Below are 13931 nucleotides of genomic sequence, written 5' to 3' on the forward strand. Positions count from 1 at the left end.
AGAAAGAAAGAAAGACAGAGAAAGAAAGAAAAGAGAAAATCAGTGACCGATATTTAACACCACCCACATGTTATGCAGAGCAGTCCATAATTGAGACAGATGAGACTGCAAATTGCAATTGTTTCTCAACCCCATTGATATACTGTCATCAAATTCAAAAACACCTGCTGAAAATAGAAAACAAGGAAGATTTCCACATCTCTTCATCTTTCAAAGAGCTCAATTCAGACACTGTAAATTATCGCGCACATCTGCTCTTAGGCATTTGTCATTCACAGACACACACAAACACATTGTACACTGTACACATATGCATACACGAAATGACTAAGACCGACTTTACACAGACTTAGCTCTCCGAGTTGTATCCAGAAACACATACAGGGGTGTGTTTCCCAAAATTCCATTGCAACCAACAAAGTTGCTAACTTGGTTGGCAACTACAGTATGCTTTTGGGACCCAGCCTCCAGGGCGTGTAGCCCTCCTGAGTGGTAACTGTACTGGGTATTGTTTGTGCGGGCGAGCCCTGCCCCTGGGCCCCAGCATGTGAGCGGCTCCTGCAGGGCTGTGCGGTGGGCCGGGCCCAGTGGAGTGCACCGACGGCTGCCTAATCTCTAGACTGTGACTCTCACATGATGCTGCTGCCCCGCGCTCCCTCCTCTCCCGCTGCTACCACCCCCAGCCCCAGGGCCCGGCTACCGCGCCCCCCCCCCCCCCCCCCCCACCCTCTTCAGCTGCCTTCAGTGACCACCACCACCACCCTCCCCCAACCCCACCTCTCTCTCTCTCTCTCTCACTCTTTTCCTCTTTCACCCCTTTCTCTGTATTCCCCGTGTTTCTCTCACTGTATTGCGGCGGTGCGAGGAAGGAGAGACGGAGTCACGAAGAGCTTCTGTCCCGGCCGACGGGGAGCATGAGGCGCTTTCAGCTGCTGAGGAAGTTGCCTTTCCTCTGGTCACAGAGAGCCGGCGCGCAGGATGGAGAAACCCGCTTACTTATACCAAAGGTAAGGACCAGGATCACAAGGGATGTTTGCTATTCCCTCAATAGTGCTTATGGGCTTTATATTCAACTGCATACACTTGGTAATACTTGGCAGTTAGATCAAAATTACATTAAAAGCGCAAGTGTTAACAAATGTTGTATTCCAAACGTCAACAATTATCTATGACAGAGAGGAAGATAGAGAGAGAAAGACAGAGATATTGTGAGGAAGAGAAAGAGAGAGAGAGAGAGAGATGCCTCAGAAGGTCACAGTGTTGTTACGTGTGTCGTCCAGGGAGAGAGCGATGATGGTCCGGCAACAGGTGCCTCTGTGTACCAGGGGACTGAAACCGGGGACTCCGACAGACCCGGCGAGGCTGAGGGCCAGAAGGACGGGCCGCCTGACGCACCCTCCTCCGGGCCACGCAGGCCCCCCGACACCCTCGGCGACTACCTCCTCAAGCTGGTCCTGCTCACCTGCAACCTGGTGTTCACGGCCTTCGGCCTGTCGCTGCTCGGCCTGGGCCTGTGGGGCCTCGTCAACAAGGAGTCCTTCGCCCAGGAGCGCATCGGGCAGATCGGCACCGACCCCATGCTGCTGTTCCTGCTGCTGGGCCTGCTGATGTCGCTGACGTGCGTGACGGGCTGCGTGGGCGCGCTGCGCGAGAACTACTGCCTGCTGCGCGTCTTCTCGGCCATGGTGCTCACCATGGTGGCGGCGCAGGTGCTGGCGGCCATCTTGGCCTACAGCCTGCAGGACAAGATCGTGGGCGTGCTGCGCTCCGGCATGCTGCTGGCCATGGCGCGCTACCAGGACGACCTGGACATGAGGTTCATCACCGACGAGATCCAGACGGGCCTGCAGTGCTGCGGAGCGGACAACTACCGGGACTGGGAGGTCAACGTGTGAGTAGGCTACCAGCACAGTTGTTTGCTTACATTTAGTCACGAGCAAGGCAAGGCAGATGCATTTTGAATGATAGTATATTTTACTTGTCAGCAAATTAAATCAAAAGTGTTTGTTTTTTTCTGTGGTCGCAGTTGTTGTAACTCAAGTAGACCAAATCAGTTGAATCAGCCTGAAAGAAAGTCATATTAAACATGCTGTTATAGTCATGATGAAGAGTACTACACTGATATCACAACAAAGGTTAGCACAACAACGTTACAGGAAAAATTTACCTAATCCTTTTCCAATTTGAACAATATACATTTGACACTCAAACTTTAACTCTCCGCGATAAAACCAAGGTGACAGGAGCTATAACACTGCCCCCTGGTGGTCTGTTTCAGGTACTTTAACTGCTCGGCCCCTGGCATGCAGGCGTGTGGAGTTCCGGCCTCGTGTTGCCTGGACCCTCTGGAGAACGGCACCGTGTGGAACTCGCAGTGCGGCTTTCGGGCCCTGGAGCTGGGCGAGTTCACAGCCCAGAGCGTCATCTTCCTCGGAGGCTGCCTGGGCTCCATGGCCCGCTGGATCGAGCAGCACAACGGACTCATCGGCACAGTGGCCGTGGCGCTGCTCCTCGTGCAGGTCCTCGTGCTGTTCGTCACCACCAGGCTAATGGATAAGATACACTGGAACAGGGCAGTGACTCAGCACTATGCTCAGGTCTCCAGGACATGAGGGCTGAGCCAGATGTGCAGCATGGACACAGTTACAGTCAGACAGACACTAGTGCACTAGTGCACACACACATGCACACACACACACACACACACACACACACACACACACACACACACACACACACACACACACACACACACACACACACACACACACACACACACACACACACACACACACACACACACACACACACACACACGCACACACACACACACACCGCAAACCACACAGCAAATAGCCCTACACAATTTTCCCACAGAATGCAGCTGGGATGCGGAGCTGTCCAAATGTTGCAGTGTACATAATCAATTTTTCACTATTCTTCACCTTCAGTATGTGTTTATCACTGTGAGTTATCCTCATTAAAACACTTTTATGGATTGTCCAATAATTTGTTATTTAGCCATTTGATAGGGTCTCATTTTGATATTAGAGGAAGATTGCACATGTAATACGGATTCCATTGTGAATTTCACAAGGAAAATATTTTATGTGAGTAGAAATGTATTTTTGTTAACTAACAGGGTACATAAGTAGAATGTTCTATGAACAGACCTGCAGTCTGCTAAATTCACACAATGAATATAGCGTGCACTGTGACATAGTTCAAATAAGACACACTAAAACAATGCTAGTAGGAAAACTGTGAAGCTTTATTTTTGCCATTCCAGTGCTCCAGGTGACTGTGCAAGCTAGACAGACATGTCAAACCATAGACAACATCAGTGCACTCAGAATGCATCTCTCTGGTGCCCCTCCTGACCCACCTACACACACACACACACACACACACACACAAACACACACACACACATACAGGCATTTTAAGGCTGACAGCCTGAGCCGAGCTCTGAGCCCCAAATGGCGAGCTGCTCCCAGGCTGTACTCCACCTGTGGCCAGTCTCCGAGCACAGCCACAACACTGGACACAGCGTGGACGAGACAAAAACATGGCAGCTCGAAGGCCTGCTACGCATCTAAACGGAGCAAAGTCTGTGGTAGAAAAAGGACAGCATGGACTAAGTGTTGCCCTGGGCAGACCTACAGTACGTCATTCTAAGAGGGTGAGACCGTTGGAGTCAACTTCACATGTAATTAGTGCAAGCCGATCCTTCAGAAGTGGCACATGTGAAGTGTATGCAGATATAAAAATCTTGTTTTTATACAAATTATGTTTTCTGACATAAATCAAACATCATTAGGGCTAAAAATGCCAAACAGTCAAGAGGGCCAGGGAACAATGTGTCCTCAGTCTGAGCTCATGCTCCAAAAATTTTGAAAAGGGAGCAAGGCATCAACAAGGAGGAGAAATAAACTACTGTGGAAAAAAAAACCTCTCAAGTGAGCTGTAAGTTGAAAGCACCTCTAAAACAATCCCCTCTTAGTGACTGGTTGATGTGTTGGAAAGAGAGCAAATAAAACCCCTTTTAGAGGTAGTTGGGGAGGACACTGCTGTATGTGACAGCGCAGGGAACCAGATTAGTACGAGACTTCTGAGGAGCAAAACATCCTACTGCAGAAATTAAGTGTGATGCGTAAGGAGGTGTGGGAGAAGGGAAGAGGGTGATGCCCGGCGTGGGGTAGTGGGGATGAAAGTGTTGTGATCGGGTGGGGGGGGACTCAGATGATCCCGTACTGCGCAAGCTCATGTAGCTCCAGATGGCTGTAAGCCTCCCATGGGCAGATGGTATTGAAGTCTGTGGACACAAACAAACAAACAAACAGTACATGTGAATTCTTGAATTTATGTCTTGCCAATTGTAGGATTTTTCCCCCCTGAATTATTATAGCACATCATTATTTTTCCCCCCAATTGTCACACTTACCTATTCCCAAGGCCTCCATTCCAGGAATGTCCTCACCAAACCTGTGGGAACAATCAAAAGACTGATTGCTAAAACAAAACAATATGATGATAATGGAAATCATATGAAGCACAAAGCCATGCTGTTCTATCATATGTCATACAGATTAGGAAAGCAGCAGAAGAAGGCTGTTACAGTAAACGTATTTACCCAATGATTCCTCTCTTCGGGGGCTTGCTCTTGAACTGGCGTGTGTTCCTCTGCTTGAACTTGGGGGGGCCTGAGGAGGAGGAGGGCCCAGCGGTGGCACGGATGGGGGCCTTGCTGGCGGCCTTCCTCACCTCCACTTTACCGATTTCAGGGCTCATGGCTCTCCCTTAGATTGGTCTTGATATGAGCTTATAGGATGCTTTCTGAGTGTGTGTGTGTGTGTGTGTGTGTGTGTGTGTGTGTGTGTGTGTGTGTGTGTGTGTGTGTGTGTGTGTGTGTGTGTGTGTATGTGTGTGTGTGTGTGTGTGTGTGTGTGTGTGTGTGTGTGTGTGTGTGTGTGTGTGTGTGATTGTGTGTGTGTGAGAAAGAGAGCAAAAGGGAGAAATAGATAGAGATAATGAGTGAGAGACATCTTCAGTAAAAAGGTTTAAGCCCCTCCCTATGTTGTGTATGCCATCCATAGGTCAACTGAGCTCTACTGGCACTTTGGCAAAGTTATCTGGATGATTCAAAACAGGTTCAGAGTGGATGAGCACATACTGTACACAGACTAGATCAATTGAGTGAGGTTCCTGTAATCCCCCATTCAAATTAACAAGCAGCTGTCCTCTCAAACATTGAGTGGGATTGAGTATAATCTTATTAAACCGTGGACATTGCAGAATATGCAGAATTTACTGGATGTCAACAGCTCCTTTGATAAAATTCTCTCAAAGTCTCTTTTCCAACTTTCCTAATCCTTTGCATTAATAACACCAATATGATAATGGTGAGTTAAAGGTGGCCAATGGCTATCAACCCTGTTTGCAAATGCAAAGCATAGTGCATCACAAAGTGTGATTAAATAGCTGTGACTAAAACCAAAAGTGTAAGTAAAAATAAATAAAATGATATACAACAAAATAAGGTCAATTATGCCTAGTGAAATTACAATTATGCACAAAATGTCCCTCGGTAACAGTCAAACCAATAACAGCATCATGAATAACACTTGATGTTATGTCTATCAACAGAATGCCTCAGATTCTCTCTCATTCATCTTTCTCAAAAGATTGTCTCTTTCTTTACTCACCTGATAGCAATGGCTCTTCTCTCTGAGGAGTTAGTTGCTCAGGGTTGCAGTGTGCTGACAAGAAGTGTACCGACAAGGACATTTATACCCTCCTGAGACCCTAAGGAGATTACGGGTCACCCGACTCCCCCTCCCTCACAGCCCCTGTACCTGAGGCAGAGGCACAGCTCAGCAGGGGGCACACGTGTTTGGTGCCGTTTGGATGTATTTTCGGGCATGGCTTGGCGAAAGTGGGTTTCCACTCCCGATGATCCTCCAGGGAGAACAGCGGTGGTCAGCAGGGGAGGTCTTTTCAGTCTCGCGCCGGAGATTATTTGAGGTGTGTGACTGCTCAGTGGGCTGCACTGGGACACAGCACCAGGCTCCCTTTCAGATTGTGCAAATGGGACTCATTGTTGAAATGAAAGCACAACATTTTCTTGCTGACCTATGGTTTAGCGTAGTCTTCATTTATTTGATTTCCTGTGGGCAAAGAGTATAGATTCTAAAACAGTCATGAAGGACAGAATTGTCCAGAGCAAAGAACATTTAAATGATTTCAATATAAGTTTGAACTATGCAGGGGGGGTCATTCCCCTGAGAACTATAGTGTGCTCAGAGTCCCTCCAGAACATGAGTCATCCTTTGTAGTTACAGAATCGGGGGCCAAATCGTTCCTGTTACGCAACTCGCTGTTCCCAAATACATCCTCTGTTCTCTGTCTCTCGGTTTAGTAGGTGGGCAGCAGTGAGCTTCACTGTGCTCATCAGTAATCCTGCAGATTGAGTTATTGGTTCATAGTCCTAATCTTCTCATATCTCTAGTTATGAAACTAAGTTGTGAGTTTGGAGTTAACCTCATCAACCTTATCATCCACAGATATGTCCACACAAACAACAAACTCCTAAAATGTTACATAGACCTATATTGCGTTATGCTATCAATTAAGCATTAGATGAATTAGACAAGAAAACCCGTAACACATTTAACCCTAAAAAAATATATTTTTAAACCAGCATGTCCAATTCAAGAACAACACTTATGAAAAAGCAGGACACAGACACTCAGAACTGCACACATGGTTTGAATTGGTTGAATCAGCGCAGCGCAGTCATCTTTTAATCATATTCGTCAGTGTCCATGTGCAGTGCAAATTGTTGTGACGCAATTGGAGCCTCCATGTGGCAGACACACAACAGGAACAACGGTTCAATGGGCAGAGGAGCTGAGCATGACTGGGCCTGGCTGGACACTGTCGGGGCCAGTCATCCTGGTGTGTACTGTACACGTGTCGGTGCTGAGCCTCACAAACACTTTGTCTCAGACAGGAGCTATACATACTGTGCATGCCTCTGACGTAGCTCATGCTTATCGGACCCTGTATCTGTATGTGTGTGTGTGTGTGTGTGTGTGTGTGTGTGTGTGTGTGTGTGTGTGTGTGTGTGTGTGTGGCTGTGGCTGTGGCTGTGTGTGTGTGTGTATGGGTGAGTGTAGCTCTTCACATAATTCATATAATGCTTAAAAAAAATATGTAGCTTAAAAAATGTATCAGACTTACTATATTAATTGCAAACAGGGCTACATTTGTTTAGAGGGTAGAAAAACATTTATTGCAAGATTGCATGTATGCCTGAGAAATAAAGCGAAGAGTATGCATTCAATGAAAAACACTGGCCCTGTTTTTTTCGCCACTGTCACATTCAGAAAAGCGAACATTGAATTGAATTGTCATTAATTCAGAAAAAACTTGTGTGCTTATTCATTATTTCAATCTAAAAACTGTCTGAATGAATATGATGTGACTGCACATCCCTTATCCTTTGGAGATGTTTTTATAGATGGCCCTACAAATGTAGGAAAAGGTATGTATTATTTCTTATAGAAATATGTATAGGCTACTAATACACACATTGGTTGGTCAGCGCCTTTAGAGCAAGTAAGTAAGTGCAAAAATATATATTTATAAAGCACATTTAAAATACAGTTTACACTGACCAAATGCTGTGCAATAAATTGTAACTGAGTTACAGAAAAGGACAAGACCTGGTGTGTATGGAGACTATAGATTTAAAGCGGCGGGAGCATCTCTGATGGAAGGAGGCAGCTGATTCCATAGCCTTGGCGCAGCCACTCATTGAGTGGTGGTGAATGAGATCTGCAGGCCATTTACAACTTTAAACTGTCAGTAAAATCTTGAAATGGATTCTGTTTTCAATATATAGGCAATGTTAACGTCCTTTAGGTGCAATTGCACGAGGGCCAGATGAGGTCCGCCCCCAGGTTTCATATGGCCCCTCAAATGTTTTGAATAATTACATTATTTTTACATCCAGCTCTGTTTGATAGTGCATCATCTGATATGATGAATTGATTAAAGCACAGCAAGCATTCTCAGGACAGAAAAAGACAAAAGAATGGCATGGAAGTTGGGTGTTTGAAGAGAGAAAGAGGAGTAGCCTATTTGTTTGCTCATAGTGGGTAGGTGAATATCAAACAACACTCTGATACCGATGCAAAATTATGTTTTTTGCAAGAGGTCTCATTCCAATGAATCTGGCCCACTGTCTGAATTTAACACTCTGGTTTGACCACATCTGACTGGGCTACAGCTGCTGTTGTGCCTTTTACAGTTTTTCTCAATTGTTTACACACAATTTATGGTACTTCTGACACAATTCCCATAATATGTAGCTCATGCACCAACCTCCTGAACCGACTGTGCTGAACTATAAACACAATTTCTGCTTTACACTCAAATTGCAGTTCTATAACACACTGTTTTCAAAACACTACACACAATTCTGTGCATTAGACACAATTTTCATGAAGAAAATCTCTTGTTTTCACAAAGAACACACTGCCATTCAAATTCTAAAGCTAACTGCCCTACCATGCACACTGACTCATCAGATGGGCAAACTCCTGTCACACAGTCTTACAATTAGCAATCAGAGCTTTAGTATTACAGTAGTAGTACAGGCAGAGGCAGAGCCAGAGGAGTGAGAGTAAGAGGAGGAGGATGGGGAGGCCAAGGACCATAATCTCTGATGAGATCCGAGCCACTAGAACATTGCAGTGCTGCGTATCAATACAGTACAGTACCGGACAGTACAATACAGCTCAATGAGCACAGTAGTACAGTATTGCCTGTGGGCTGTTCTGTAGGACTGTAAAAATAAAGTATGTTTCAAGTATTTGGGGAAAGTAATCCTACTTTGTATTCCTACACAGTTTACAGTATTTTACTATTTGTTTGGCAGCCGAAAGATTACCAACACAAGGGCTTATGTCTCCTGAACAGGAAACTGAAATCATGAGCATTGTCCTAGAAAAAACGGCATAACATTACGGCAAATACAAAGAAAACAATGAGATATTTCAAAATATTGATAGGGTAAGCATATCAACTTACTGTATCAACTTATCTACTGTTTGTAGTACTGTTTGTAGTGTAACACTGAGCAAAAAAGGCCCAAGTCATTACAATGAATGGAGAAGAAGTGTTTTACAAATTCATCGCAGTGTTTTACACTGAGCACATCAGTGTTCAACTGGTCCTTATAAATGTCTTGATATATGATGGTTTGTGTGTGTCTCTTGAGAACAAAAGAGCATTTTGAGGAGAAATTACATTGTTTTGAAGGTAAAGTGTCATTTTGCAGGAGAATTGTGGAGTTTTGCCCATTGTGTGTGTTGTTTTGGATTTGTGTGTAGAGTTCTGAGAATATGAGGCATGTTTTCAGAAAATGTGTGTTAACAATCGAGAAAAACTGTAATTGTCTGGCAATATGTCAGGGTTTTCTTATTTTCTGTCTGTAGGCTACTGTATGCGTTATGTTACTTGTGATTTATATGGTGGAACGTAATTTGTGAAGTAGGCCTAGGGGACATGGGGACAAAATGAACTAACTGCAAGAGTCTCTGGAAAACATTGGTTGAAGAAAACTTTGTTTTTCAGACTATAGCAATATTAGAAAATACATTACAGTTTTTCACAATTGCTAGAACACCTTTTTCAGAACTCTTTACCTTTTTCTCAAAACTGTGAACACAAAACTCATTTCTCAAACTACATTCTCGAAACCCTTCAATCTTGTTGCAAAACTGAACAATCACCTCAAAACACTTTTAACTTTGCTCAAAACTAACTAATGGTCTCAAATCATTGAACACATCAGGCAAAATTACACTCCTGCAGAGCAGTGATAAGACAATACACCAAACAATGGAAGACACAGTTTTCAGGGCAGGGTTTATGGCTCCTGGAGGAATTGTATTCATTCTAATTTGAAAAATAAAATATCACAATGAAAATAAAGAATAAGGACTTATATCACTCTCTACTCATATCCTCTAGCCTGTATGAAGATATAAATCAATAGTTTTGTAAGTGAACAGAAAGACAGACTGATACTGTACTGAATATGATTTGTACTGTGATGCCACAGACTCTGATAGTACTGTAAGTATGCAATACTGTAATATTGTATTGTGCCTAAATTTAGACTTACTTGGACATCCTGATAACTCAGCTCTTTCACTCTCTCAGAGTTGAGCTCAAAGGGTAGTAAGTGTGTAGCAGTGGATGTTCAGTGATTACTGTACTGTATGATAATGGACATTTACACTATTTCTCTTCTGTAGTCTGAATCTTTGGATTATTGACGCCACAGAGAAACCACTGATGTTGGGTTGGACCATGAAGTCCTGCTTCTCTCATTGGCATTCCATGAACCAGAACATGGTCAATGATTGTTGCCCAAATATCATCATTTACAGTATTGCAACTCTTGGGACTCTGTCTTTCTCTTCATCCTCTTCCTCCTACCTGCACCCTCCTCTTCCTTGTACCCCACTTCTACTGTAACACACACTTGTTGTCCCCTGCGTCTCTGTCAACTCTGAACTGACTTATATTGGTTGTCACATCATTAGACAGAAGTGTTATCAATTTTGAGTGGTAGTGTTCAAATGGAGTCAACTGTGCACTAATTGTGTTCAACTTCTGCATTGTTTGGTTATCAATATAATTAAGAAGTGCATCAGAATGCACAATGTGTTCACAGTTTTGCAAAAAGGGTTAATGAGTTTGGTAAAATGGGTGAAATGGGTGAAAGTAGTCTATGGTTTTGCCAAAAAAGGGAGCAATTCAATAATTGTGTTCAGACATTTGAGAATTTGATTCAGAGAATGGGGTTTAGTGTTTGAGCAACTGTGAAAAACTGTAAGAGCAGCTTTGGCTTCATCTTCTTCTGAAATCATTATTGCAGTGTGTGTTCCACATTGGTAGGCCAGTATGAGAGGTGAAGTGTTTCTTTGAATTCCTACAAAAATAGCCTTTGGCAGAAATATTCGGGAAATATATTTAAACATCGGATAGAAAAAAATACATTGCGTCTCTAAAATTCCGACAGATTAATAGTCTTCTTTTAATATAAAAAATAAAATAAATACAATTAAATAAAAAAAAACAAGCAGCGTGTTTGGAGAGTTCAGAGTTCAAAGGGCATTTAGCTGTCTTTCCCATAGAAGTCCCACGTGGGCATTGAGAAAACAACATGGGGAAGAATAAGCCCACAAAACAAACCGATCCCTCGCAGAAGCTTGATAAACGTGAGAGGTAAATTATCGCGCTCCATCTAAGACTAAATACATGCATGCATTTTCACATATCTGTACCTGTGATTAGCAGGCTATGTTTGGTGACATTTTACATTAGCTACAGTAGGCTACTACTACTATGAAACTTATGCTAAAGCTAACGCATTTGTTAGCCATGTCAGTCCATGTTACTTCCTTCCTATAACTAACCACTATGAAGAGTTTAAAGTCACATTGTGTAGACCTGATTATTGTATGGAAACTAATTTGTAATGGTAGCGTTAATCGTTCCTGAGACGACCTCACAATTTAAGCTGATGGTTGGCAATGCTGTTAGCGTGTTGCTAACATTCTGCTATTTCTCATGTGTCAGGCTAGTAACGTTTACCTTAGCCTATGTGTGAAGGCGATACTGTACGTAACGCCAAATGAATCAGTCATAGACTTCAAAAATAGGAAACAGCTCCAAGTCTTGTAGAACTAAAGAAATGTCTGTCTCCTGACTTTGTAGGAAAAAGCCTAAACATAATGACATGCCAAATCAAAATGAGCATCTGGAGCAGATTCCATTCCGTTTACGAGAAATTATGAAGAGTAAGGAGAGGATGAAAATGGGTGCCAAGCAGATGAGGAAGAAAAAGAAATGTAAGTGATCAAGTTTTCTTTTCTGACAACTAAATTGACACTGTGATGGACAATGTGATGTTGCAGCAGGCATATAGAAAACATGTTGTGAAAGTTTCGTCATAACTAGTTAATCTTATTTGCCTCTTTATTTTTCCTGTACCCATAGCTCTTGCCCCAAAACCCCAGGATGGAGACATTCCGATTCCGGAATTTCGCAGAAAGCAGAGTGAATCAGAAAAGTCCTTCTTGACGCGTATGGCACGAGAGACTGATCATGTCATGTTCCTTACCAAGAACCAGCTTGAGCGGCAACCGGAGCTGGAGCTCAGTGAAAAGGAGCAGAAGGCAGTAAAACTGAAGTCAGAGAAGAAGAAAGAGTGAGCTTGGCACCTTGCAATGCACTTAGACGTGACCGACCTCATTCGTTTGATCGTTGTATTGTTGTACTAGTTGTTGTTGTCTCAAGCTTGACATCACTTCTCTTCTTTAGGCATGGCCAGGACCGTTTGCAGAGACTGCATCAGAAAAAGCTGGACCGACGGGAGGAGAGGGAGGAGAAAGAGCGCTTTGAAGGCATGTATGCGTTCTGTTATCAGTGATGAAAATAAATAATATTTGATAGAGTTTACCGTTTATTTCGGTGCATTGGTTGGTGAGTCAGTCACTTGATGGATCAATCAATCAGCCCCCTACCTTGAATGTTCTACAGATAAAGTAGAGTTTGGAGAGGTTGCCATGGCTCCACCCACTTTGAGTGCCAAACCAAGGAAGGCCCCAAACAAGTCCAAGGTAGACCCACTGAAACATGCATGTGTTGATGCGTGAAGAATGACATTACAGCTGTCAGATGATGTATGTAAAGCATTGCCCCATGTCTCTTGTTGTTTGTTACCTCCAGGGGGCATCCAAGGGGCTGCTGCTGAACTCTCTCCTGGGCCACTCTCCTGTGTCTGTGGCGAATCCGTCGATGGCGAGGCAGAGGATCATGGAGGAAGAGCGTGTGCGCGTGGTGGAGGCCTATCGCCACCTGAAGAAGCAGAAACAGGAGCAGAGCGCACTCAGAGCCGCCAGCATGGGCAAGCTGCTGAACCCTCAGTGAGCGAGATGGCATGCACCACCATCCCAAGGCTGCTGTCCCCAGCCTGCCGTCCCCAACAGTGGCGAATGGGACATGGGTGTTGCGCCAAAGACCTCAGGATGCCATGGGACACCGTGCCGACATGGCGATTTGAATCACGTGTCTAAGGGCTCATCAAGTGTCGTGTGGGCCACAGTGGGCAGTGGCAAGGCCAGTGTGATTGGGAACTAAGCTGAGTGTCACTATGTGATGGCCAAACCTTCAATGATTCAATTCAGGGCAGCCACAAGAGTTGCAGGAATATTTCCGTATCCCTTGACGCAGCAAGAACTTTTAGCACCGTCATTTCTTCAAATTGTACCACATACAACGCAGTTGACGGTGTGCGTGTCGGACTTTCTTGACCACTAGGTGGCAACAACATCAAACTTTCAAAGAAGAGGACCAGAGAGGAGGGCAGTCTCATCAATAGCTATGGACATGCATTTGAAAATCTTGTTTTCTATGTCTGAAGTAGAGTGATTTTTTTTTTTTTTTAACCATGCAAGTACAAAAAAACAAAAACATTTCACCTCCTCAGATTAAACCTTTTTTAAAACCAAGTGCCACCATCTCTGTGTGAATTGTGGTAATTATTGTTAACTAAAACATTATTTTGGTAGTACTGATGTGTTTATTCGGCCCAGTTAATAGGAAAATGGTGCACTCGCAGTAACTTACTCAAAAATGTTTTGCCTTTATCACTTTGAATTAGTGCCCCACCCAAAACCTTTTCCCTTTACCTTTGGGCTGCTCTGTTTGAGCCACCTGACCGTGGTCACACCTGTGGCCAGACCACTGAGCTTCGTGAGACGTCACTGTGCCAGGCTCTGTGTGCCAATGATTTAGGTTGTCCAGGTGACCATCAGTTGCTAGGCGACTGTGGCAGGTGCCTCTGATGT

General features: G+C 44.1%; 3 protein-coding genes across 3 annotated transcripts; 2 read left to right on the forward strand and 1 right to left on the reverse strand.

The window, feature by feature from the left end:
* The first annotated feature begins 914 nt into the window (after nt 1-914).
* tspan10 (tetraspanin 10) lies at nt 915-2612 on the forward strand. The gene is made up of 3 exons (XM_062530919.1): nt 915-1007; nt 1281-1891; nt 2279-2612. The coding sequence occupies exons 1-3, from the start codon at nt 915-917 to the stop codon at nt 2610-2612; spliced, it is 1038 nt and encodes a 345-aa protein (XP_062386903.1).
* A 1626-nt stretch (nt 2613-4238) lies between these two features.
* LOC134076114 (retinal cone rhodopsin-sensitive cGMP 3',5'-cyclic phosphodiesterase subunit gamma-like) lies at nt 4239-4791 on the reverse strand. Its single transcript, XM_062531117.1, has 3 exons — nt 4634-4791; nt 4445-4485; nt 4239-4315 (listed from the first exon to the last, which is right to left on the reverse strand). The coding sequence occupies exons 1-3, from the start codon at nt 4789-4791 to the stop codon at nt 4239-4241; spliced, it is 276 nt and encodes a 91-aa protein (XP_062387101.1).
* Nucleotides 4792-11207: 6416 nt separating this feature from the next.
* ccdc137 (coiled-coil domain containing 137) lies at nt 11208-13592 on the forward strand. Its single transcript, XM_062531949.1, has 6 exons — nt 11208-11304; nt 11797-11930; nt 12079-12289; nt 12403-12485; nt 12622-12701; nt 12811-13592. Exons 1-6 carry the CDS (start codon nt 11243-11245, stop codon nt 13009-13011), a joined length of 771 nt encoding a protein of 256 aa, XP_062387933.1. The 5' UTR covers nt 11208-11242; the 3' UTR covers nt 13012-13592.
* The last annotated feature ends 339 nt before the right edge of the window (nt 13593-13931 follow it).

This window comes from Sardina pilchardus, chromosome 3 (genome assembly GCF_963854185.1).
Source record: "Sardina pilchardus chromosome 3, fSarPil1.1, whole genome shotgun sequence".
Taxonomy (NCBI): domain Eukaryota; kingdom Metazoa; phylum Chordata; class Actinopteri; order Clupeiformes; family Clupeidae; genus Sardina; species Sardina pilchardus.

What these genes read in the sequence shown, in the direction of transcription:
- tspan10 (XM_062530919.1), top strand. Translation starts at nt 915, where the DNA reads ATGAGGCGCTTTCAGCTGCTGAGGAAGTTGCCTTTCCTCTGGTCACAG. An exon ending in CCCGCTTACTTATACCAAAG is followed by an intron (nt 1,008 to 1,280) that starts GTAAGGACCAGG and finishes TGTGTCGTCCAG; the next exon opens with GGAGAGAGCGATGATGGTCC. An exon ending in CGGGACTGGGAGGTCAACGT is followed by an intron (nt 1,892 to 2,278) that starts GTGAGTAGGCTA and finishes GGTCTGTTTCAG; the next exon opens with GTACTTTAACTGCTCGGCCC.
- LOC134076114 (XM_062531117.1), bottom strand. Translation starts at nt 4,791, where the DNA reads ATGAGCCCTGAAATCGGTAAAGTGGAGGTGAGGAAGGCCGCCAGCAAG. An exon ending in CCGAAGAGAGGAATCATTGG is followed by an intron (nt 4,486 to 4,633) that starts GTAAATACGTTT and finishes TTGTTCCCACAG; the next exon opens with GTTTGGTGAGGACATTCCTG. An exon ending in AATGGAGGCCTTGGGAATAG is followed by an intron (nt 4,316 to 4,444) that starts GTAAGTGTGACA and finishes TTGTGTCCACAG; the next exon opens with ACTTCAATACCATCTGCCCA.
- ccdc137 (XM_062531949.1), top strand. Translation starts at nt 11,243, where the DNA reads ATGGGGAAGAATAAGCCCACAAAACAAACCGATCCCTCGCAGAAGCTT. An exon ending in GGAGAAAGAGCGCTTTGAAG is followed by an intron (nt 12,486 to 12,621) that starts GCATGTATGCGT and finishes AATGTTCTACAG; the next exon opens with ATAAAGTAGAGTTTGGAGAG. An exon ending in AGGCCCCAAACAAGTCCAAG is followed by an intron (nt 12,702 to 12,810) that starts GTAGACCCACTG and finishes TGTTACCTCCAG; the next exon opens with GGGGCATCCAAGGGGCTGCT.